Source organism: Canis aureus, chromosome 22 (genome assembly GCF_053574225.1).
Source record: "Canis aureus isolate CA01 chromosome 22, VMU_Caureus_v.1.0, whole genome shotgun sequence".
NCBI lineage: Eukaryota > Metazoa > Chordata > Mammalia > Carnivora > Canidae > Canis > Canis aureus.
Genome location: NC_135632.1, coordinates 50,097,068 through 50,123,164, shown reverse-complemented (window position 1 = coordinate 50,123,164; position 26,097 = coordinate 50,097,068). Strand labels below are relative to the sequence as shown.

General features: G+C 38.9%; 1 protein-coding gene across 1 annotated transcript in view; it reads right to left on the bottom strand.

The window, feature by feature from the left end:
* Positions 1-5,102: 5,102 nt before the first annotated feature.
* The window catches only part of ABHD5 (abhydrolase domain containing 5, lysophosphatidic acid acyltransferase), a 34,675-nt gene continuing 13,680 nt past the window's right edge, over positions 5,103-26,097 (bottom strand). The window contains exons 3-7 of the mRNA XM_077865996.1: positions 24,200-24,572; positions 13,199-13,353; positions 10,814-10,925; positions 7,915-8,101; positions 5,103-7,346 (exon numbers count right to left, since the gene is read on the bottom strand). Coding sequence (XP_077722122.1) covers positions 7,257-7,346; positions 7,915-8,101; positions 10,814-10,925; positions 13,199-13,353; positions 24,200-24,572 — 917 coding nt within the window. The 3' untranslated portion in view covers positions 5,103-7,256. The remainder of the gene's footprint in view (positions 7,347-7,914; positions 8,102-10,813; positions 10,926-13,198; positions 13,354-24,199; positions 24,573-26,097) is intronic.

Here is a 26,097-nt window from a genome sequence, read left to right as displayed (position 1 = left end):
TTTGGATTAAAATATATAGTGTAATAACATTCCTTACCCATTCATTTAGAAAACCACTCGCTAAGAATGTTTTTCAATTTTAAATCTGGGAGCTGGGATCCCTGGGTGGCGCAGCGGTTTGGCGCCTGCCTTTGGCCCAGGGCGCGATCCTGGAGACCCGGGATCGAATCTCACGTCGGGCTCCCGGTGCATGGTGCCTGCTTCTCCCTCTGCCTGTGTCTCTGCTTCTCTCTCTCTCTCTCTCTCTCTCTGTGTGACTATCATAAATAAATTTAAAAAAAATTAAATCTGGGAGCTGATTAAGTGATCCTAAAGCCAGGCTATAGCCAGAAAATAGACAAATACATTGTAATCACTTCTAATTCAACATTAAAATAGCAGGAGAGATATGGTGGTACATAGGAGATGGGGAAAGAGAAAAAAATGTGGAGCATAATACAGAGATACAGAGATACTCTAATTCAGGTGCCCCTTGCAACAAGTTTAAGCAAAATTAAGCAAATGAAGAGGGCAGTTTCATGTTGAGACTGTGTTTCTATTTTAGAACAGACAGACCAATTATGACTTTATAGCTTAATTTTTGATCATTAAATTACTGAGGCTTATAGCCTTCCAAACTCTGAACACCTGTCCCTCTGCCCCCATTCTGGGGGATAATACCACACTGGTGTATAAGGCCCTGTTAGTTATTTTCTTACCTATTTGGTATTAACTAATATTAACTAATATTTGGTATTAACTATTAACTAAGGTTTTTTTCTATTTATATATTTTTACCAAAACATAACGAATGCACAAGGATCTAAAATTACAAGAACGTACAAAACACACTTGTCCTTCTTCAAAGCTTACCACTGCCAACCAACTTGGGTACATATTTATCCTCCCCAAACTGTCCATTTATATGAGCAGGAAAGTACATCTTTACATGATTTCAGAGCCACATATTATTCTATATGTATTTATTCATGTGTGTGCATGTTTATTTATGTAACATATTATATACACATTATTCTTAAATCTTTGTTTTTATTACTTTGAAAATTTTTCATACTGTCATTGATAGACCTATCTATGGATGTACCTATGTTTTTCGGCTTCATTATCATTGGCATATAAATAAATTTCAGGTATACAATGTGAAGATTTGATACCTATATATTGAGATTTACCTCATTTTTAAGGCTGTATAATATTCTGGTATATGGATATACTGGAATTTAATCAAATATTGGGCCCCAGACGTTTCTTTTTAAAATTTTATTTATGTATTTGAGAGAAAGCAAGAGACAACGAGCAGGGGGATCAATCAACGATTGATCACAGGGAGAGGAAGAAGCAGACTCCTTGCTGAGCAGGGAGCCAAATTTGGGGCTTGATCCAAGGACCCCAAGATGAAGACCTGAGCTGAAGGCAGACACTTAACCCATGGAGCCACCCAGGTGCCCTGAGCTCCAGACTTTTAATATTACAATGTTGCAATGAAAATCTTGTATATATCTTTGCACATTGGTGCTGGTGTATTTGTAAGATTGAACACTGCAAACAAACTGCTGTGTCAGGTAGCATTTATAATTTTGCCATTATAAATTACTTGTCGAGGGGTAATAGCTATTTACAGTCCTACCAATAGTATCTAAGAGTCCCTACTTGCTCTTAGCTTTGCTAATATATCACCCCAACCATTCTCTCCTGTGGCACCATCTTCCCCCACTCTCTGCTGGGTTATTCATCAGGATCCCCCTCTAGCTATTACCCACTTGTCCGCTCTTTCTTTTCAAAAAAAAAAAAAAAAAAGTTGTCTCTACTGGCAGTCCCCAATCTTTTCCCTTTCTCTTCCATCCTTAAATTCCTATTATATAAATGCTTAAGCATGCATAGTAAAACAGAATAATAAACCCCTACATAAGCCCCTATGTTTCTGTCCCTTAGCTTCAACATAACAACATTCTGCTCATTTTATTTCCTGCCCCTTTTTTTCCTAGAATATTTTTAGGTAAATCCCAGTCATAATTTCAACTACAAATACTTTAGTGTGTATCTTAGTGGATAAGGGCTTTTAAAAAACAACAAATGAAAAAAAAAATAATAATAATAAAAAAAATAAAAAACAACAAATGTAATTACTATGCCATTTTTTCACCCAACAAAATTAGTAATTCTTTAATATCTGCTATCAAATCCATCTTAAACTTTTCTGTCTCAAAAAAAGTCTAAAATGTCTTTTTGTTCAATTAGGATTCAAACAAGTTCTTTAAGCTTCCCTCAGTCTTTAAGTCTCACCATCCATTTACACATTCAACTTGTTGAACAAACTGGGTTATTTGTCCCATGGAATTTCCTACATTCTGGATTTGGTGTGCTGTTTAACATATTCAATACTGTGTTTACAAACTGATCATAGATGTGGAAGCTTGATTTACATTCAGGTTCAATTTTGTTTTAGCCAATAATTCATTGTGGCTGGTGTTGGGTCCTTGCTATTGAAACACATTGGAGGCATTAACCTCTGGCTGTTCCTTTTTTAGTAACGCTAAGATTGATCACTAGGTTTGCAGGTTATCAACATGAGCCATTCAACAAAATGTTTTCCATCAACTTTTCATCTAACACTGTTAGCAACCAAGATCCATGATTTCACTAGAAGTGACAAATGGTGCTTTCTTAATCCTATCATTTCTCTGGCATTTAGCTATGATTCTCAAGTGAAGAACTTTCCCTTATCCAGTTAACCTGATATACAAAAGAGGTCAAGAAGTCTCATTTCTCCGGTTAGCAATTTTTAAAATAATGGGTTGGTACCCTAGGAACCTCCAAAGGTGATCTATTGTTTTTAACTATCATTATGATCTCATGGATTTGTATATATTTCGTATGTCAATCCACTGTCCTTTCATATGCTCAAATTGCTCCATCTTTGGCCAACAGGAGCCTTTAAGTTGGCTCCTGGGTCCTTCTGACACGACCTTACTCTGATTGGTTCCTTGCTTTCAAGCACAAGATGGTCCAGCCTCATCTTATCCTTTCCCTGCCCCTTTAGTGAGACAATCTTGGTGCCAGGCTGGGCCTCACCACTGGGCTGTGACTGCTTCAAGACCTTTCAGGGGACAAAACTATGTAATATGTGTTTTTCAGAAAAAGAAAAATAAATCACAGCATGTTACTGGTATTTCCAATTGAAATATACAATCAGTTTTTACTTGAGTCTTGTATCTCTTTTGTGCTGAGAATCTTGGTTTGTGATTCCATTTACATAATAAATATGTGTTTTATTATCAACACAGTTTCAAAATGATGATGTCAATCTCATTGTTAAAAACAAAAATACTGAATGCAGTTTAAGATTTCTTTGTGATTTTTTGGTCTGTTGGATATATTTCCTTAGGGAAGTGCAGACAAAATGTGGGTTTTAGTCACTTGAAGAAATTCTATATGTGGTTTTACCTCCAGCTTGATATAGTTAACTTTGTCTTAGTTTTAAGAGTTGCTTTTCTTTTTTTTATTAGAAAACATTGAAGGATCCCAAAGTAAAAAGTATAAAACAAGATACAGATTCAGTTGCCATCCCTGTCCAGCTCCCTAAAACTACCACAAAGGGAACTGATTTATTATTTATTGGTTTAACACACTCTCCGCTGCATTAAATTTCATTTGTCATCTCCTTTCCTGCACAATAAGTAGCATACCACAGATCCCATTCTTCACTTCCTCTACTCCAGAGGTAACTCTAGAATGGTCTACAGAAAGAATCCTCATTTCCTTTCCCTACTATGTATTCCATTTTATGGATGTACCATTGGTTCTTCCATCAATGCCCTCAGTGGAGAATTAGAAGGCCTCCAATCTTTAGTGGCTATCATGTTATAATGAAGATCTTTGTGCATACACCATTTCAGATTTTTGCCAGGGTGTCTCAGATAGATTCTTAGAAGTGAGACTGCCCAGATAAGAAACAAATTCATACTTAATTTTGCTATTTATTAACAAATTCCATTCATAGGAACTTATAATTTTCAGAGTGGATTCCCCACCATCTCAGCAACAGCAGTGTATTGTGTAACTTGGATTGTCCCCCACCTGACCAGGTAAGAAATGGTATCTTAGTAGTTGAAATTTGCCCTTCTCTTAGTAAGCATGCCTTCCTATATTTAAGGGCTATTTGCATTCTATTTTCCAGAAACTGTTTCTTCATATCTTTTTGCCTATTCTTCTTAAAGTTTTAAAATTCCCATATATTAGAGCTATGTGGACCCTCTGTAACAAACAGTGCAAATATTTTTGCCAGTTTACCTTATAACTTTTTTTGTTTTGCCATCCAAAACTCTTACCTTCAGTTAAAGATGCAAACTTTTGGGCAGCCCAGGTGGCTCAACGGTTTAGTGCTGCCTTCAGCCAAGGGCCTGATCCTGGGGACCCAGGATTAAGTCCCATGTCAGGCTCCTTGCATGGAGCCTGCTTCTCCCTCTGCCTGTATCTCTGTCTCTCTCTCATGAATAAATAAATAAAAATTTTTAAAAAAAGATGCAAACTTTTCCATTATTGCTTCTGGATTTTCAGTTACAGGAAAGTTTTCCCTTCTCTCAGATTATTATATTCCCTCCTCTCAGATTCCCTCCTTCATACATATCTTCTTGTAGTTTGTTTAGGCTTCATTTTCACAGCTGGGTCTCTGATCTATTCAGATTTTATTTTTGTGCAGTATGAGAAATGGATTGAACTTCGTTTTCTTCCACATAATGACACCCTTTATATATATGTAATATATATGTAATTATATACATATATAATACATATGCATATACACATATATAACATATCTACATAAACAGAGACACTTCAAAAGTGTTTTCTAAATAATATTCTGAAACCAACTCTAGGCAAACTTTCTCTTGAAAATTAGTTTTAGAAGGAAATAGACATCACACTAAGGGTGCATGAACACAGGAACCACCACCACATATGGAGGTCGGCATACTGCAGAGTAGCCTTCCCACCCAATGCCAACACGCGTCACTATACCCACACACTGGATCCATGGTCTTATGAGTAACTAGTATAAACAGATGAGGCCATACCAAAAACTCAAGAAAATATACAGCAGCTGACTTGTTGCAACTATCAAAATAAAATTTATTCTGCAAAATAAAGTTAAAAGTACATTGTGCATAATTTAGCAAAGATCAAATACTGTAATAGATTTTTAAGAAAACATTAAGCACCTACTTATTTTTAGGAATTTGAGGATTCTGACCTTCTCTGCTAGCTCAATGTTCACAAAATTACATATTCTATAACCCAAGGGAGAATTTAACTTCTAAAAAGAATTACGACAATATATCTCAAATAAAGCAAAATCAGTTGGTAGGAAAATAAGTTCCACTTGACATTTGGGTACAACTTTTTCCCGAATCACTTGACACATCTGTGGCCAGGAACTCTACTTACTAAGCTGGGACCAAGTTTCCTTTGAAGAAACCTTGCTGTGCAAGTAAAAACTGTCATTTACCCAAGTAAGAGTCGGAGTGTGTCAAAAATACAAAAATATTACCCAAATTATTTGTATACCACTTCAAGGTTTGGAGCTAGCACTCTAAGATACTAACTGAAAAGTACAGGCTACTTTTGTTCTTAGGTAGAGAGATCTGACAACATGTCTTCGCTCTCATGCTACCTTTTGCAGTTACCTAGCTAAAGTGCCAACTGAGACAAACTGTTCACTGGAAAGCTATCTCTTGCACTTCACTCTATCTACCTATTCCTTTGTAGGGAAGACAACGTTGAAAATAGAACAGTTGCTCTTTCTGGCAGTTAATCCACAGTGATTCAATCTTATATTTCCTAACTAGATTTCCTAATTAACCATCTAAAAAACACAATAGTCAAAAACATTAAATCATTATTTGCTCTGGTTCACTGTTTTTATTTACATAACCACCTTTCTCCTAGACAAGCAATGTTAGCAAAACATGAAGCAAAGAAGCCTGGTTAATGACAGTCCTATTCAATTTTCTTTTTTGGAGGGTCTTCTCAGCAGCCAGTTACCACATGGCAACTTTCACAGTTTCAAAGTTTTTCCCCATTTTAAAACAGCAAGAAAGTGTTACACGTGATGGTAGTTATTGTCAAACAGTTCAATCAATCTTATATAGCTCTTATAATACATAGCTTCAAGTATGTATATTATTTAATCAACACAAACCTCAAACACAAAAACAAAACCCAATAACCAAGTGCTATCTCATTTCTGGTGCCATGAGATGCAATAGCACCACCTATTTTTGTATTTTAGTGGTTAAAAATGGAATCCAGTTTTAGCACCCATCTACACAGGAGTTAGAGGTTAATGACAATATATGATAGGCTTACTGGAAGATAGCAGTCTTAATATCCCCTCAGAAGGCAATTTGTTCCTTATGCTGCATCCTGGCTCATGAAAAGAATCTTATTAATGGGGGAAGAAAGGACTAACTTTTAGTTAAGGCTTTTAGGTACTTAAATCACTTAAATACTAATGTCATGTTTCCCTGAAAGTATAGAATTATTTCACATATAAAAGATCTCAAGGAGTTCTGTTGCTGCAGATACATCAGGATGGACCACATTTAAAATGTTGAGCATGGCTTTGTAGCCTTAGACAACAGAGGAAAATCAGAAAAATTAATGCTAGTGATCAATTCCCATCTTTTTAGCCAAAATGCTGTCTCCTCACTCCATTTCAAAAATGAAGTGAAAGATTCTAAACAAGTGATAGCTTTTTACATAAAAACACATGAAACTGTGATTAACTATATCAGTTATTAGACAAGGTAAATACAAGCAAAGAAAATAAAGTGCACCTTTACAGTATATAAAATTATAGACCCAGTAATCATTTTTTAAAATTGGCAATATAGAATGAAATATAAAAAGTACCTGACATAGCAAAGATAGATAGAAATCAAAAAAATTTCTGTTGAAAAATTACAATTTTTCAGTATAGCAGAGGGACAAATAACCTTTTATTAAAGCTAATTAGATTCGGAGACTCTTGAATATTTCAATTTTGTGTAGGAGAAAGGAAAGCCATTCTTCTAGAAGGCACTAACTGGATTAAATGTGCAAGCAGCAACTTCATAAAGAAAATATGTGCGAAGTACAGTAAAGAAGCCTGCCTGGTTCTTTTGTGGTATTCCTCACTCTGCACGGTAGAATGCACAGTATTGCTGAGAAACTATGTCAGTCTGCAGGCTCTCTCTTCCACATTCTCTTCAGCGTGCTCAGTCTACAGTGTCACAGATCTCCTTCACTTTCTGGTTGAAGTCTTCTGGTTGATCTGCATACACATAATGCCCTGCCCCAAGAATGGCCTGGGAAAGGAAAAGGAGTTGGAAGGTCAGTGAGCAAAGGCATTTAGTAAAACACAATGATATAAGCAAAAACACTTAGCAATGAAAAGTGAGAACAGCTATACAGAAATAAAACATAAAACAATGAACAACACTGATTTGTAGTAACTTTCATGTATATCCATCAAATAAACAATCCGAGAATAAAGAGAAGAATCTATTGGGCCTTGCTAAAATCTTATATGCAAAAAACTATTCTAAACTGACTACTAATGACAGGGCCAGCAGATCCAATGAACCAAGTGAGAACACACTGCCTTGTGAGGTGGGAGCTGGTCAGGTGCCACTGGAATGTTCCTCTCCACCTCAGAGATGCCATAGCTCTAGGGACAGGCACGGCCAGTTTAGACATTAAGATGTGTGTGGGACAAGCCCTGTCCCTCATCACAAGTGACATCAGGTCCTGATGCAGGCTGCTGGTCTAACTCAGATCTGAAAGCACAGGGACTAACTGAAATCTCACTGAAGACAAACATAATACAGCAGGCTTCACCTACAACTGAAAACCCAAACTAAGCCACACACTTACTATTGTCTTCACGTATGAATGTGGTCGTAAGGACTGGATGCTGGTGCCAGAATTGCCATCTATGCAGGATCGGGCGCCAAAGATCACTGAAACTGGAATGTCAGGGTGCATTTTACCAATTCGCTGGAGCATTGGTCTTTTTGCCCATCCATAAGGAATAGTCATATTTTTGAATGCTGTCTCACCACTTAAGGAAAAGGAAAACAAAACACATACGATTTCTGTGGAAGAATATGTACTGTACCCCCACCTCCATGAAAACACTCAGACTTAGTTTCTCCCTTAAGACAAACCTCAGCTTAAACAGAAAATATTAGAAAGTGTAAGAAACAAACCCCACGGAAGATATATGCTTTTAGAAAAACGAGGATGCTTTAAACTCTAGGTAATTAAAAGTTACCCTCTTCTAAATCAAACATGCAACCTTATCATTATTAAATTTCCTGTGGGGGAGAGTTAAAATGTTTTTTTCACTGTAACTTGTTTCAAATGCAGAAGGTAGCTTTTCAACATGTGCATGGCACCAGCTTTTTACCTGTAATACTAAAAAACCAATATCAAGATAAGAAGAAATGCAGATTAAGTATTCTTTGTGTATTTATATTATTTTCTGCATATAAAGAGGTTTTTTTTCTTTTCTTTGTTTTTTACTTATTTATTCATGAGACACACACACACAGAGAAAGAGAGAGAGAGAGAGAGAGAGAGAGAGGCAGAGACACAGGCAGAAGGAGAAGCAGGCTCCAGGCAGGGAAGCCCGATGTGGGACTCAATCCCTGGAATCTAAGATCACACTCTGAGCCAAAGGTAGACACTCAACCGGTGAGCCACCCAGGCGTCCCATGTTTCATGTTTATAAAAACCTTTTTAGCTAGAGAGAGACTGTGTCTCCTGGAGACACAGCAAAGAATTCAGCTGGGAACGTGGCTGTCATGTAGCAACTAACTAATCCAGAGCCATACCTCTCCAGTACACCCACACATCCAGGAGGCAACATTCCTCTGCCTTCATTATCCTAGGGCCACAGCTACCAGACAATGAGAAACTATCCCTATATCTTAAGAGCCCACCAAATTATTCAACCACCCAATCTTAAACTGTCTGTCATATGCCCCTGCCTTGCCTTTCCTAAAGAGCCCCCCCCAATAAAAGTTCTGGCCTCAGCTTTCTCTTCACTGCTGTTTTCTGCCACTTGACCAAAATCTGGTGCTTCCCTGTTACCCTTTCCTGGCATTCAGTGACCCCCCTCTCTAGGACCTGCGAGTATAATAAACTTTGCTTTCTTGAGCCTCTGTGTTTTCTCTTGTGGCCACACGTGACTGATTATCACACAAAAGAACACAAAACACTTTGCAAACTGCCAAGATAGATCCACTCTGCTGTTACTTCTGTTTCCTTGCAATATTAGGAATAACTCAGAATTGTCTGCTATGAAGAATTAAGTTCAATCACAAGAAAGACAATAAACTACCACTACATAGGCACATGTAATCCTGAAATGGAAGTAAAGAATAAGCACAGAGACCAAGCAAGAAAACAGATGATGTACCTGGGACTGACCACTAAATACTGTTGGAACAAGTCAGTAGAGCATGAAGCCCTAGTACACCAGACCCAGCCTAGTGAGTCATAAAACGTCAAATGTCTTCAGGAGCGCAAACTTTTCCAGCCTCCTTCACTCCAGAGAATCTCTAATGTATAGTATTGAAAAGACTAAGACTTTGGCTCCATCCTGATAGCTGCCACAGCCTCGACCCTTTAATAAAGCAGGTGTGCGTGTTCTCTGCCAACAGTGAGGGAAGTTGGCTCTGCCCTGAGTCTTTTGGCTTTGTACCCAAGTCTCAAGCCTGGAAAAGCTGAAGTACCACTTCAAGGTTCTGAAGTGTGGCCTACGGTCCACCTACATAGGAATCATCTGAAGCATTTGTAAAGATGCAGCCCAGAACCACTGAGTTAGTCTTAGGAACAGGGCTCAGGAATCACATTTTGGATAAGCTCCCCCAGTAATTCTGGTACACCATGAAGCATGAGAAGCAGAGCTCTCTGCTTACTACCTGCTAGACCCTATCCCTGGCAACTCCAGGGTCTTATCTTCCAGGTTCCTTCCAGCTCCCTACTATCTTCAGGCTTTCTCCACTGGTACCATATATCTAATGTTCATAAGTCATATATTTTAAAAAACAGGAAACACCTTTGTTTGGCCCTCTTGCTCCCTGTGGCTTCTGGGCTCACATGCTCTTGCTCTTCCTCCTTCTTTCTCCCCTTTTCTAATCACTGTCAAAACACCTGTAAAGTCCCCCTCCCCCATCTTCCAGGCCTCACTTACTCTTCACTCACTACAGCAGTGCTTCTCATGCTGATCCAGGGTCACTAAAATGTGCTCAGCAAAAGAGGGGTGTAGTCATCATGTGAACTGGAACCATGCTGAATGGCATCTCCCAGACACTTGGGAGACTAAATACCCTTTTGGCACATAGCAAAAGTTTCTAAGAAGATCCACAGTACAGAAAACCATTAACTTTTATTTAATTCAGCAGCCCTTTTTTTTTTTTTTTTTTTTTTTTGTAGAACATGCATACTCAGTGTGGAAATGCTGTTTTATTTGAAATTCTTCTTCATCTCTCAACTCTAACCACCTCTCAGAGGTCCAGGACCAAAGCTTCCTCAACTTATCCATAAGCAATTCTGGGGAAGACAGGACCTCCTGCTTCTCAGTCTTTCATTAGCATCCAGTTTGTAACATGTAAAACAATTGTTTTACGTAGTAGGCACTCCATGTATACATGTGTAAATTAAGAAGTACTAGTCAGTTAACTACTAATAAAAATCTCCTAGAGTATTCCCATACACACAAAAGTGTAAAACACTAACAGGGTAAATTTAGAATCCTAATCCTTACCTTGGAGTCTGCACATTACAGTGGTAGATGTACTCTGTCACGGTGTCATCTTCAAACATTGAAGAATACTTCCGTTTGAAATCAGGCCTTAAACGCTGCACTAGACTTAAGCCTACATAACAGAAAACAAATGTTTTAAGTTATAGTTTACTGACAGACTAACAGAAAGGTTTTGTGTTTCTTATAGAATGAGTAAAATTACGTGTATTTAAGTATATATTTTAGGTAGAAACGAGCACAGATCCTAGAAGCTGCTCTCCTCAAGTTCCCTAAGAATTAAAATAAGAGGTAAAGAGTATTGTATATTGCCTTATAGATGCACTTCAGGAGCCCAAAACATACAAGTTAATTTTCTAAGACTTGTCTTTGTAGGCAAATAAATTCTATTAAATATGGCAGGTGAACAGAGCAGTCTGAGTTACCTTAACTTGTATTTCTCCCACAAATTTTAACACATTAGTATTTAAATGAAGTAAACTGGAATACACAAGTCCTTCTGTGGAAAAATAAATCCAGGGTTTCTGCGTAAGACGTTGTCAATCCTCGTGGCTAAGGCCATCCACTTGTGAGGTGAGAGGTAGGGCATCCTTTGCCCAGAGGAAAAAGGATGAAGAGTAGAAGCCTCCATCTGGTCACTATTTTCCCTCTTGGGGCTCCAAGGGCTAGCCAGTTTCCCTTTCTGTTATCACTGCCCATTATTCTAACAAGGTCTAACTTCTTTATTGGTCTTCTTTCCTACCTCTGAAGGAACTGTACAGCTCCATGGAGAATGCTTATGATGCTGATATTCTAGATCATGCCCAACCCCAACCATGCAATAGTGGGAGACAGAGGGTATGGCATGAGAGGGCCCCTCCCAGGTACCCTCCCTCCCCAACCACTATCTCCTAGTTTCTTTTCATACTGTAACTCTTTCCTTAATTATTCCCTGTATAACTGTAATCATGCACAATCAAGACTGTACAGACTGAATGAAGTTCTTAACTAGCCCATCAAAGGAAGACCAGGCACCTAAGAGGAGTGGCTCTACCCAGGAGGGGTGAGGAAGATAGGCTGTCAGAGCACTGAGGGAGTATGGTGTAGTCACCAACCCAATCCCTGTGTAGTCCAAGGCTCTCCCTATCCCAAACAGAGGCATGAGAGCAAAGAGGGGCTGGGCCTGGGTAGAGGGTAGGTAGCAGAATCTACTATCCCCTCTGCAGCAGTTATTCCAACTCCCTCCCTACCCCCATGCCTCTCTTCTCATCTAACAGAACCTCTTACCTATCAGTTAGGCAGCAACATGCCCAGGAAAGTGGGCCCCTCACTCCAGCTCCTGGCAACAAGTGATAATTGATCAGCCACACAAATGTATTCTTCTTTGCTAGTGGAAGAACTAGGGGTGCACAGAGACATAAGGAGGCCTGCTGGGGCCTTCCAAGGAAGGCTGTCTTCCCTGATAAAGCATTATGCAGAGAAGACCATTTTCTATTCTCTCCTTTCTTCTTGCTCAGAGTGCTGCTCTGTGGAATGGAGGCTTTTTGCCACAGCAGCCATCAACCACCAAGAGGAAAAAGATCAAGAGAGTCACAGTTGCAGGCACAAACCTCAACATCAATGAGCCAGCTACTAGCTAAATGCTAAAACCACCTGCCTCTAGCCTGCTTGTTAAGGAAATAATGAAAGGTCCTATGGTTTAAACCACTTAGGTGTTCAGCTACTTGCAGCTAAAAGCATTCCTCACTGATACAAAATTATAGGAGGGAAAGTGGAGGTCCAAACCATCACCACTGGTGACAATGAGGGAAGGAAATTCCCCTGGCTTTGGGTGAAGACAGAGGAGCTGAGAATCAAATAAAATTACATCAGAGACTAAACACTGGTAAAATATGACCAGAAACACTAATCAGGAGTCCCTAAAATGTCTGTGGAAAAGGACGATTTTATGTTCTTAACATTCTAACATTATGGGGCAAGAAAGAAATCTGAGGACCTGAGCATATGTACATGTTATCCCCATGGGCAATCAAGTCAGGCTTTGTGATCTGCCAGCAGCATATCATCAACTAGCCAAAGGCTCTCTAATGTCCCCAACAAGTCAACATGCTGCACTTCTCCCCATACCCTGGGCTGACTAACCCCAACGGCAGCATTTCCCACCTTCTCAGTTTTGCTAATTCCAATATTTGCCATATAAAGATTCCTCTTTGAGATTATCCTGGTTTCATTATTTTGATGCATGGACTGTTACTTTTTAGAGGAGGAAAAAAAGGAACTTAGTAATTAAGAGGAGGAGGAGAGAAAGATTCAGTTTGTTTTTTAAGACTAACAATGGCCATCAGTAAATACTCCCCTACTACCAATCTAAACATTTTGCTTTCCTAGGATACAGATATAAGCACTCACCAAAGGGTCCTGCAATCCTGAGGCCAGCTAAAGGGTTAAAGGGAGTCAGTGCTGCTCCCAAGGCTCTGATCCACACTGGGATTGGTCTGTCTTGATCAGCAAGGTCTGGTCGCTCAGGAAAACCCCAAGGCTCCACTAAAATGAGATGATTAACCCTGTTGAAGGAAGAACAGATATAATTTCATTTGGCAAACTCACCCTAGGACTCTAAAGAATTAACACAATTTATGAAGCAAAGGCAGCATAAACCACCTTCAAAAACCTTCACATTAAAGAGAAGACTAATGGCTGACCAATTACATCACGTTCTTTTTTTCATCATGTTTTTATTACATGTAAACTTGCAGAATTGGTAGGATCTGAGAGGTGTATGGTAGGAAGAGAGCATCCTTTTTCATATATGTAAATGTGGATAATAAAGGGTGTGTGGAAGGGCACATAACCATGTGGCTACTCTTGAGGAATGGTATTTGTTGTTGTTGAAGCTATACTCCAATGAGAATACAGATCACTGTCCACTCAGAAAAGTCCAATGGTTGCATATAGCACAAGGATGACACTGCAGAAATCACTGAAGATTAATATTACACTTATAAAATAGCTTTGGACACCAACAACAGTTACCCCTGTGAATCAATCATTCTAAAAATATAAGAGGCATTAGCACTTTAGATGGATTCAAAAGGACTTTTAAATGAACTTTCCACAAACACAGAGATAATGTAATAATATGGGCTGAAATTTCCCCTAGTTTGGGATTCTAGATTGGTGAACATGAGCGTATCTACCCTACACACAATATCATGATATACTGACATTAGACTCTGTTCCTAACCCTTTCCTAATTTTCTTCTTTACTGACCAAAGAGACAGAAAATTTCCAAATCTTATATAAAATTGTTTTTGTATCACTAATAGTTTTAATTTTTCCATCTTATGAAAACCTCTTCCTGATGAGGGAAAACCAAAGCTATCAACAATACTTCCATGTGCCTGCATCATGGTATCATGTCATACAGATCCTAAATAAGGCATAAAGGTCCTCATGATACAAATGATACTCAACTATAACCAAAAAGGCCAACAAATGCCACCAAAACCTTCTCAAGGATGAACTGACAATGAATGATTCTAAGGTCCCTTTCCTAAGTCATAACTGAAACCAGAACATGAGCACAGATGGCTATTATTCCCAATATAAAATGTTTTATTATTTTTGCCACCACAGATAAGGATGATTTATTAATGAGGCCTTTGCTTTGACTGCATTTTCTCAAAGAGAAAGCCTTAGAGCACAGACCCAGAGCTCCAAGGGCTCTTGGAGAATACTCAGTCCAGCCTTTCACTTCAAAGATGAGAAGGAAGCTGAGACACACCATGTGGCCTGCTTTAGAACATGTAGAAGTAGGGCTAAAATCCGTTCCCTGACTCCAGCATAATAACCAATGCCAACAAGCCATTGGGTACACAGATCTATCTCCTAAGAACAGGCCAAGCAACACAAGATAACATCTCAGTAAAGGTAAAACTTAACTTTTATAAACTCTAGGCCAGTCCTAACTCTATACTCTAGATTTCAGAACATCGATGAAATGTGGAGAATGTAACTACCAATTTGGGTGGAGATACATGTTAAGTGAGATTTCCATATCCTAAAGAGTGCCTTCACTGCTTAAAAGTTTTAGGAGACTATTTTCTCCTAAAATATGGGAAGAGTGATGGAAAGGAATTTGTTTTATTCTTTAATGGCACAGGCCAACTGATATTGATTTCCTCCTAAATTCCTCTTATTACAGTCCACAGTAAGATTTGAGGGAGAGGAAAAGAGGGGAGGGAAAGGCATGTCAGAGGTATCAGTGGAATTAATGAAACAGTCATCTAGTTGAAAGCAGCAGAAATTCCCATTGGAAATAGCTAGTATTATTCACTATTCACTTAGCTCCTAAAGAGAAAAATGAACTCTTTATTAAAAAATACCTTACCCTAAAAGATAATTAAATTTTGTTATGAATTCATTTGGGGATCCTGCCCAGTCTGTTCTATGTTCTTAATGACCGGCTAACCTAAGGGGGTGAGGGGACAAAGGAAAACATGAGAAGGTCAAGTCTCTTCTAGCTAAGTAATTGCTTTGTTTCTGCCTTAGTTTTGGCATGTCTTTAATATGGATCTTCAAACTAGCATCCCTAGATAAAAATAGCAGTTAAAAAAATTTTTTTCTTAATGCCGGTTTAACAAACTATGCAAGGTATATATACTAGAAAAGATTTTTTTTTTTTTTTAAAGGGAGTTAACTGACCCAACAATTGTTCTATCTTGTGTCTTCAGCCTAGCATGAAGCTTAGCACATAGTAGATATTCAGTAAACATTTGGAGTATTTTTTTCCAGGTTTCCTTTTGGTCTTTGTCTATAAGAATATACAAATTTTATTTTATTTTATTTTATTTTATTTATTTATTTTTTTAGAATATACAAATTTTATAAACTATAATCATAGGAGCACTTGGGTGGCTCAGTTAAACATCTGACTTCAGCTCAGGTCATGATCTCAGGGTCCTGGGATCTAGCCCTGTGTCAGGCTCCTCATTCAGCAGGGAGTCTGCTTGTCCCTCTACCCCTCCCTTAGCTTATTCTCTCTCATAAATAAAATCTTTTTTTTTTTTTAAACTATACTATAGAATAACTATACTCATAGAATAAGTCTCATCTTGTTTTTTGATTCTCTAGATGTTGATGATAATTTCCCATGTAACCCTATTTCCATTTTTATCTAAAATTGAGATAAAAAAATGCAATAAGCAATGGCTGCATAAAGGAACTGAATCTGTGTCTTTTCTCTCTGTTAAAGAAACAAAATCCCTGGTTTTCTGCCAGAGGAAGATGATAACTTCTAGGGTATTTCTTATTCGTTTTTTCGTGATCTTTTCATCCAGGTCTCGTGTTATCGTTGTTGCAAATCAGAGTGTGCAGGTGGAAAGAGATTGATGGCTAGGCCTGTTCGGTGAAGGTTAAAACAGTTACTAATGGGGGCCCATCTTAATAGCCCCAAGGAAGCTCTGCTATCCAGTGTCATGGTGGAAAGCCTTTAACTCTGGATTATTGGGATCCCTGGGTGGCGCAGTGGTTTGGCGCCTGCCTTTGGCCCAGGGCGTGATCCTGGAGACCCGGGATCGAATCCCACGTCAGGCTCCCGGTGCATGGAGCCTGCTTCTCCCTCTGCCTGTGTCTCTGCCTCTCTCTCTCTCTCTCTCTGTGACTATCATAAATAAATAAAATTAAAAAAAAAAAAAAAGATTTAAAAAAACCCCAAAACTCTGGATTATTAAGATGTGGGATATGAATTGAAAGTTTAAGACCAGTGAATAAGTAGTACAATATTCGCTGGCAAAACAAGCAAAAATTCTAAGTGCATTCATATTCTCAACTCATCTGATAGGAATAGATAATGATTAAGCCATTAATCTTTTTCTTAAAGACGGTAAATGTTCGAATTCTAACTGATATTTTGCTTATTTCGGAGATGTTGGAGATCTTTGTTTTTCAGTCATTTTAAATCATTTTTGAAATATTGTTCAGTGATTATATAACACATAAAAACAACTGGTACTATGAAAATAAACTCAGTTAATGTAAAAGATTCAGTATCAGTAAGCTTATTTAGCTTTGCAGATATGTGTTGTATCTAAACCATTCAAAAGCCGATTTTATCCTGCTGCAATTCAATCTTGAATAATTTCATTATAATTTTGGAAGAATTAATTTTTCCAGAAAAAATAAAATTATTCCTGGCTGTTTATTTTCTTTCAATAAAATATTTAAAAACCTAAAAAAAAAAAATAGTTCAGTCTGGATTTTTCTGGCCCTCCAGATGACAGTAGAACATCACTGTTATTTCTTTTTTTTTTTTTTTTAATTTTTATTTATTCATGATAGGCACACAGTGAGAGAGAGAGAGGCAGAGACACAGGCAGAGGGAGAAGCAGGCTCCATGCACCAGGAGCCTGACGTGGGATTCGATCCCGGATCTCCAGGATCGCGCCCTGGGCCAAAGGCAGGCGCCAAACTGCTGCGCCACCCAGGGATCCCCTGTTATTTCTTATATAGTAAAATCTACTTAAGAGTCAGGGTCAGTCTGTGGTCTTTTTTTTTTTTTTTTTTTTTTTTTTTAAGATTTTATTTATTGAGAGAGAGAGAGAGAGGGACCACCCACACAAGAAGAGGGGAGAGGAAAGGCAGAGGGGGAGGGAGAAACACACTCCTCACCAAGCAGGAAGCTCAAAGTGGGGTTGAGCCAGAACCCTGGGATCATGACCTGAGCTGAAGGCACTTAACTGAATGAGCCACCCAGGTGCCCTTGTGGTCTTGTGGTCTTTTTAATTGTATAATTTGGAATAGAAAAATATGTAACAGGCATGAGTATCATTCCATGAAACTTTTATTTCAGACACATACATATATAATTCTGAGGAGTTACAATCCAAAAAGTTTGAAAATAATTTTTAAAAATATTTTATTTATTTATTCATGAGAGACACACAGAGAGAAGCAGAGACACAGGCAGAGAGAGAAGCAGGCTCCATGCAGGGAGCCCGATGTGGGACTTGATCCCAGAATTGCAGGATCATGCCCTGAGCTGAAGACAGACGCTCAACCGCTGAGACACCTAGGTGTCCCAAAAACAATTTTTTAAAAGCTCTGCAGAATTGTCTGAACTGGAATTACATATCATCTGCATCTCTACATGTAAAAGGCCTCAGAAAATAACTGTTGTTTATTTTTGGTTGTAAGACTTATTCAAAAGATAGACCATCCAGAGCACTTAAGCTGTGGCTTCGAATAATAAATGTCCAGTAAATGTTAGCTACTGATAGTAGCAAAACTAGGAAGACTATTAGAGAAGACTTTTTTCAGGGAGCACAGGAAGACGATGGCTAGAACCATGTGAGCAATGAGTAATTTAACTTTTATTCTTCAGGAAAGCATGATCAGTCAGGTTTTGGCTCACAGGTTATTATAGCGTTGCACCAGATGAAGTTCCCAGGTGATCTTCTCACCAACTCCTCTAGTAAAAAGATTATCTCATCTGATAGAAGTTCTTTGGTTTAAAGAAACCGAAGTTCTTTGTTTTGTTTTTTTTTTTTATTTATGATAGTCACAGAGAGAGAGAGAGAGAGAGGCAGAGACACAGACAGAGGGAGAAACAGGCTCCATGCACTGGGAGCTCGACGCGGGATTCGATCCTGGGTCTCCAGGATCGCGCCCTGGGCCAAAGGCAGGCGCTAAACCACTGCGCCACCCGGGGATCCCAGTTCTTTGGTTTAAATCTAAATATTACAATAATCTAGAACTAAGCTTCTAATATTCCATAAAGGACAGCATGATGCAATTGTTAGTTCATATCCTGGAGTGAGGAATGGGTCTAGCCAGACAGCACAGGTGAATCATCCTATCAGACATCTTTGTCAAGAATCAAGAGACTGATTCAAACTACAGGAAAAACAAAGAACTGGCAGAGCAGGAATAAGAAAACAGCCCATCAGTTTCCAAACATTTAAAGAGGCATTCTTCTTCAGTTTAGTCATCAGAGTAGGTCTTGAATTTGAAGAGGGTGAGCAGATTACAGCCTAAAGGGCAAAGCAGTGGATAACATCTGCTCGAACAGGCTGGGATAGCTGAGTCTGAATGCTCACTAAGTATATTATATACACCTGACTTTCATGAGCTTTAAGGTCAACCACCAGCCAGAAATAATACAACAGAACAATCAGATCCAGAACCAAAATGCAAAAGGGAATCTACAGGACCCACTTACAGAACAAGGAAAAGGAACAGGAAGAACTCCAGTCAGCGTACAAACAAGGCATTCTCAAAGTGAAGTTCGCCCCAGGTATTTCCCTGTAGGCTCCAAGCCCCTTCGGGGAGAATGCGAATGCAACAGACATAGAGAACAACAAATTAAAGATCTCCAACTTCAGGTCAAGTAGAGCAGCCTTTCTTCTCAAGACAGGCTGACAGGAAATGCTCCACCCAGCTCTGTACAGTCAGGAACCAGAGCCAGGCAAGGTTGCAAGGTCAGATGATCTGAAAGTCATTTAGTGCAGAAGTAGAGACCAGTTGCAACCTCTTCTATTGTATTTTTTCTCTCTGCTAAACACTCTCTAGGTTAATACAACTTTTTACAGTCTCTTTTTACTTAGTTTATAACAAGCTGTTTATGATGTCCTGAACAGTAGGGGCCAGAAGGAAAGGAAAATTAACAGCAAAAAGTGAGTGCGCAGACAAAAGGAAAGAGAGGACATGTTTGGCTATTACTGCTGGCTTACTTTACTCTCTCCCCATGCCCACCTTAAGGGGATCAGACACAGCTTGATGAAGGTTTAGTAGAATGGCAGCCCACAACACCTCATTTCACAAGTGGCCCTAGATTGTGACACCACAATGGCATCTCTAAGTATTATACATCATGGTAAGAGAACAAAGAGAAAGGAAGGTCATTCGGGGGGATGAAACATGGGAGTGGGGCTAGGACCCAACTACAAACCAGTTCATAACTTCTCTGCTCACCAGTCACATGGCCTTTCCTGAATAGTCCACATGTCCACCTAGCAATTTCTGTCCCCACTGCCTAGAATGCTCTCCTGCTACTCCACTTGGGGACTCAACCTCAGCTTACATTGCACTTCTTTAAGATACCACAATGGGCCAGGTTCTCATCAAGAGTTCTCACAGACCTGCCCACTCCCTTTTACAACCCTTAGCAGCTTCCTGCTCCTTACGTGGTTGTGTCTCTTCCCCAGCACACCTTAAGCCTTCTAAATACATAGGCACTCAACATTCTGTAAACACAACCAACCTGCTGGAATATAATGTTAGAGTATTTCAGTCATCACCAATATTTTTTTTAAAGATTTATTTATTCATGATAGACAGAGAGAGAGAGAGACAGAGAGACAGACACACAAGAGGAGGGAGAAGCAGGCTGCATGCCGGGAGCCTGATGTGGGACTCGATTCTGGAACTCCAGGATCACGCCCTGGGCCAAAGGCAGGTGCTAAACCACTGAGCCATCCAGGGATCCCCCATCACCAATATTTCAATGGAGGAATCATCCAGGTGCTTTTACATAAAGCACCACAACAGATAAATGCTCAGTTTCCAAAATTGGGAAAATACGTGATCACTGCCACAAAGTAGGCCATGGAACAGCTTCCATGGACAGAAGCACTCTGCTGCTCATAGAGTTGAAGCACTGGACTGACATAATGTACCAAAAATCAGAAAATAAATGGATTGGGTTTTATCTGTTCTCTAGCAAAAGAATGCTTTCTAAACCAGTACATTAAACCAGTAAACTTGGCATTTTCATTCTTCTTCTCAAGCTGTCCTATAAAAATAAACAAGGGAAAGGGGTGCCTGGGTGGCTTAGTTAAGCCTCTGACTCTCGAGTTTGGTTCAGGTCATGATCTCCAGGGCGTGAGATGGAGCCTCATGTCAAGCTCTGCACTCAGCAGGGAGTCTACTTGAGGTTCTCTCTCCCTCTGCCCCTCCCCTTGCTCCCGTGTGCTCTTTTATGCTCTCTTAAATAAATAAATAAATCCTAAAACAAAACAAAACAAAAACACACATACAAGGAATAAAAGAATGGGACTGCCCATAAAAGATGAGAATAGACATAGCTTTTTACTGAGACAAGTAAAACATGTTATCTTTGTGTTTTTTTCCTAAATAGAAATAGAATAAAAATAGAATTTAAGGAGAATTACAGAATTAAGGAGAAACTATTTTACTTCAGAAAGAAAAAGGAAAGATTATATTTGTTAAACTTGAGGAGATGAAGAAAAAAGTAATTCTCCCAAAGTCTATTAGGAGAAAAAAAAAGAGAGACCAGGAAAGATGCACTGTGAATGAGAGAAATCAAATGAATCTAATTTGATCTCTATTAGACCATTTTTTCCCCTCTTCTCATCCCCTTCCCTGCAAAATCTTTCTGAAAAGCTAAGATTTATTTTAATCTCATGACAGCATAATAAAAACAGACAATATAATAAAAATGTGTGCAGGAGCAGGAATTATATGGGAAATGTCTGAATCTCTCTCTCATTTTTGTTGTAAACCTAAAACTATTCTAAAAAAAATTAAAATCTTTTTAAAAAGCTGAATCAAGTAAGCTATGTAAGAGACATTTAGAGTAGGTAGCTCCTTTCTCAGTTAAAACTGTTAACTGAGGCATACTGAAAATTTTAAGAATTTGAGTAGAAATCAATTAGAATGTGGCAGTGTCAAACCTGAGTGGTTAGGTGGGAGGAGCTGGGTAAATAAACTTATATAGAGAAGGTGTAGAAGCAAAGAAAGGAAATTATCTGTTTGGCTGTAGCTTAAACTCTAGCTGGCTATGTGATTGATGTTCTTCAGTTTTAATTTCATAACCTTGAGGCACTTATAGGCTTAGATTTTGTTCATGTAGACCACAAGAGCATTAGAACCACCTTACTCTGATGGCTGCCTTGTTTCATTCATTTAACACTTGGCACCCACTATGTGTCAACCAAAGTGGTATGACTGAATTTCATACATGATTTGGTGTATCTAAATTTCCGAAGAACCTCACTATTTTGAAATTAACTTGTGTTTAATAATGTAAGTTATGCAATTAAGAACAGAATTAAGAATAGAAGCTTGAATATCCAACATGGTCTACACACAGTTCTACTCACATATTGGGCAGTAATTGGCCAAATTTTTTTTTTTTTTAAGATTTTATTTATTCATGAGAGACAGAGAGAGAGGGGCACAGATCTAGGCAGAGGGAAAAGGAGGCTCCCCTCAGGTAGTCCGATGTGGACCTTGATCCCTGTGAACTCCAGGATCACGCCCTGAGCTGAAAGCAGAGCTCAACCACGGAGTCATCCAGGCATCCCAGCAATTGGCCAATTTAAACATGCTAATTATTTCAAGCATTCTCATATTCATCTATTACTAACACTTAGTGATTCTTGGTTCTGACACAGTACTTTGGTTTTATTTCCAGCATTAGGCGTTAAGCATTCAAAAATCATTTTCTAAAACACAGTCCAATGCAGGGATCACTGGCTTTGTGTTAGATACTTGTTCTGCCCACCATGTCATCCAGACTATGTTGCTATTCTCTTTCATAGATGGTTTTAAAGTGCTCATTCTCTTCTGAATCGCTGATTTCTTCAGAGCACTTCGCAACTGCAAATGAAAATCTCACCAACTGGGGGGATCCCTGGGTGGCTCAGTGGTTTCACGCCTGCCTTTGGCCCAAGGCGTGATCCTGGAGTCCCGGGATCGAGTCCCGCGTCGGGCTCCTGGCATGGAGCCTGCTTCTCCCTCTCTTCTGCCTGTGTCTCTGCCTCTCTCTCTCTATCATCAATAAATAAGAAATAAGTTTAAAAAAAAAATCTCACCAACTGACCTAAATAACAGATAGCCATGAAGAGTCAGAACTCTAAGACTTAGGGGTTTCACCACCAGAGTATACCCCACATAGTCCCATATCATGCTGCCAAGGAATAAATACAAGATAGACATAATAAACTTCTGATAAGAACCAAATGAAGCTCAACCTCCCCGCAATAGCCCTGTTGTCTTATACCAGAAAAGTATCCATTTCCTTCTTTTACTTTGCATTGAGAGTAGGACACAATAAAAGAAAGTAAACCTCAAAAGCCAACTAGAAAAACAAAATTTGGATTTCTTTTGAAAGAAGGGGTCTGCCAACCGACAAGACTACAACCATCTACCACAAACAGGACTACAGACTCTCCAAAAAAACCAGTGTTAATGCTGAAGTTGAGATAAAGAATCTGGAGGAAAAAAGTCGACTGTTCAAGAGGAAGAAAACCTCAGGGCTGCTCTATACTTCAAATTCTGTGTCTACAGCACACCTGAAGTAATGCAATGAGACAGCTTCACAGGTACATGCATGCAGTCTGAAAATAACCATCATCCCATGTCTCGTTCAGAGACCTCCATATCAAAGTTGGTTGCAATTTTGGATTTAAAACTTAGTTCAATGGAAAAATATATTGGCAACATAAAATATTAGTTTTTTGTTTCTTTCCAAAATCAAAGTAAAATAATAATAATAATGTTTTTATTTTCTTAGCACTCCAATGTGACCTCCACTCAGAGATGAAACAAATAATAGGATATAGCATGAGAAAATAAAGATAGGAGATGCTACAAGATTCTGAGGCAAAAGTTCTGAAGTTATTAATTCAATTACTCTGAAAAATAATTCTGTAACTATAAAGGAAGGGCACAGTATAATAAAAACCCTGCCAGATACATCTTGCAGATATATTTTTTTGTACTTTACAGGTGAGAAAACTAAAGCCTCAAGGTTGAGGGATTTGCTCTCAACCAAAAGAATAGCACTGGCACTGAGGACTTGTAATTTCTCACCTCTGGGTTCATATTACAGTTTATTACAACCTGGAAAAGGTTAGAAAAGCACTGCTCAATCCATAGGTCTAATGAGAACAATAACAATAAATAATACCATCAAAAAGTTTTTACTTGTGGTTTAAACCATAGACATTCTAAGTTAGGCAAATAGAAAGTCTTTTCTCAAGCCTTCTACCAATATGTAGCATGTGTCAATATGTAGGGAAAACCCTAACATCATTATTTCAGCTACTAAATCGGCCATTGGGAACCCTGGGTGGTGCAGCGGGTTTAGCGCCTGCCTTTGGCCCAGGGCGCGATCCTGGAGATCCAGGATCGAATCCCACGTCGGGCTCCCGGTGCATGGAGCCTGCTTCTCCCTCTGCCTGTGTCTCTGCCTCTCTCTCTCTCTCTCTGTGACTATCATAAATAAAAAAAAAAAAAAAAAAAAAAAAGTCTAAATCGGCCATCGGATGTGGCGATTCGGTCCCCTTTAAGAGAAACTGTCTTATAAGGCTCAGATACCAACAACCATCAAAGACAGGAACTAGAGACTAGTATTTGGGTGCCTCTCTTCGGTCAGCATCACTTACCTTGATGGGTACTTAAGTGAATAAGCAGCAGCCAAGAACCCACCCAAGTTGTGTCCAAGCAAGATCACTTTGTCCAGTCCTAGGGCACATCTCCACTCTTCAATGGATTCCACAAACTGATTCTCTACTTCTTCTGCATCACTGTCAAACCTGGGCCTACTACTTCGTCCAAAGCCCAAGAGGTCAAAAGCATAGACAGGTCTATCGGTGCAAAGATCTCCAAAATTCAGTGCCCAGAGTCCAAGACCTCCTCCAAAACCATGGAGGAGGACAAGTGGAGTCTTATTTGAAATGTTGTGAGAGAACTTCAGTGTCCATATTTTATTTCCATTAGATATAAGAACAGGTTCTTTTTTGTATGTGCAGGGGACACCTAATGAAAACATAAAAAAAGAAATTTTGCTTAGCTTCACTACTTCTGAGGAGTATTCTCAGAGCAATCAGAAATTAACAATCCAGAAACTGATATCCATTTATATGATTTTAGCCTTTATTATGCCATCCTAAAAAAAGCATACGTCTTATTGAAGCAAGTAATTCTCAATTACTGTATATTACATCTCAGTAGGAAGTTCTATTGCACTTAAGTTTCAAGGTCTTTTGGCAAGTCATGTTAATTCTTTGGACTTCCTTTCACATCTATCAAATGAGAATCTTACATCCTTAGAACGGGAGAGGAACTTAGTGTTCACTGGACCCATTATTTGGAGATCTCTAACTGTGCAGACAATAAAACAATACCTTGAATTTGTCTAACACTTGAATATTAATCATTGAAGACTGAAGTCAGACTCAAAAGAAACATTTTTCCTTAAAAAGTAACCATGAATTTAGGGAAGGACTAGCAGTACCTGTACTGAACACATAACTGAAATCTTAAATTACTTCAAAGTGTAGTAGAAAAGAGAGAGTAGAGTATGGCAGGAAGCCCTGGCATGAGGTACCAGGTAGTGTGGGTTTAAGTCCAATAATCTCCCTAGTATTTGGGTGCCTCTCTTTGTATTTCCCTGGGAAATACAAATAATCACAATTTTGTAGATAAAAACTTTTACTTGCCTTCAGTGCGGTGGGACTCAATACTTTAAATCTCCCCCAAGTTGACTAAAGATGAAACCAGTTTGAAATTCCTTTACATTAAATTATCAACTGAATAGTGATACTTCATATATACCACTTAATTATTTGCACATATTCATCTGCAGAGGACAAACACTGGAGAACTGGGAGTTTCTGCCCTTTAACCAAAGAAATAATCTTGAGTTTTGTAACACATAGTAGCAGCAAAGAGGAAACCCAGAATTCATTCAGATTACTAACAGAGCCCATGCGTCCAAATGGGGAAAAATGCTACCAGTTTAGAAAGATGATCCAGCAATAGAACCAAACCAAACCACAGCAGCATTCTTTTTTTTTTTTTTTAAGATTTTATTTATTTATTCATGAGAGAGACAGAGAAGCAGAGACACAAGCAGAGAGAGAAGCAGGCTCCCCAAAGGGAGCCCGATACGGAACTCCATCCCAGAACTCCTGGATCATGCCGGAGCCGAAGACAAACACTCAACTGCTGAGCCACCCAGGCATCCCAGCAGCATTCTGAACATAGATTTCTGCATATTCCCAAAAAACCATCTGTAATCTCTATTAGATAACTCACCCCACTATGTATCACAGGTCACTTGCTTTCATATCTGATACTGAAATGAAGGCCAATTCTCATTCCTATTTGCATCCCTAGAGTCTAGCAGTAGGCAATCAGTATGTTTGTTAAATGCATAAACTGGGCATCTAGCACTCTTTTCTATCTCCTAACAAGAATTTTTTTATTTTAGTAAACCACAAAGTCAACTTTTCCAGCTTTTATAGAGAACAAGATTACCCAAGTACACAGATTGAGTAGA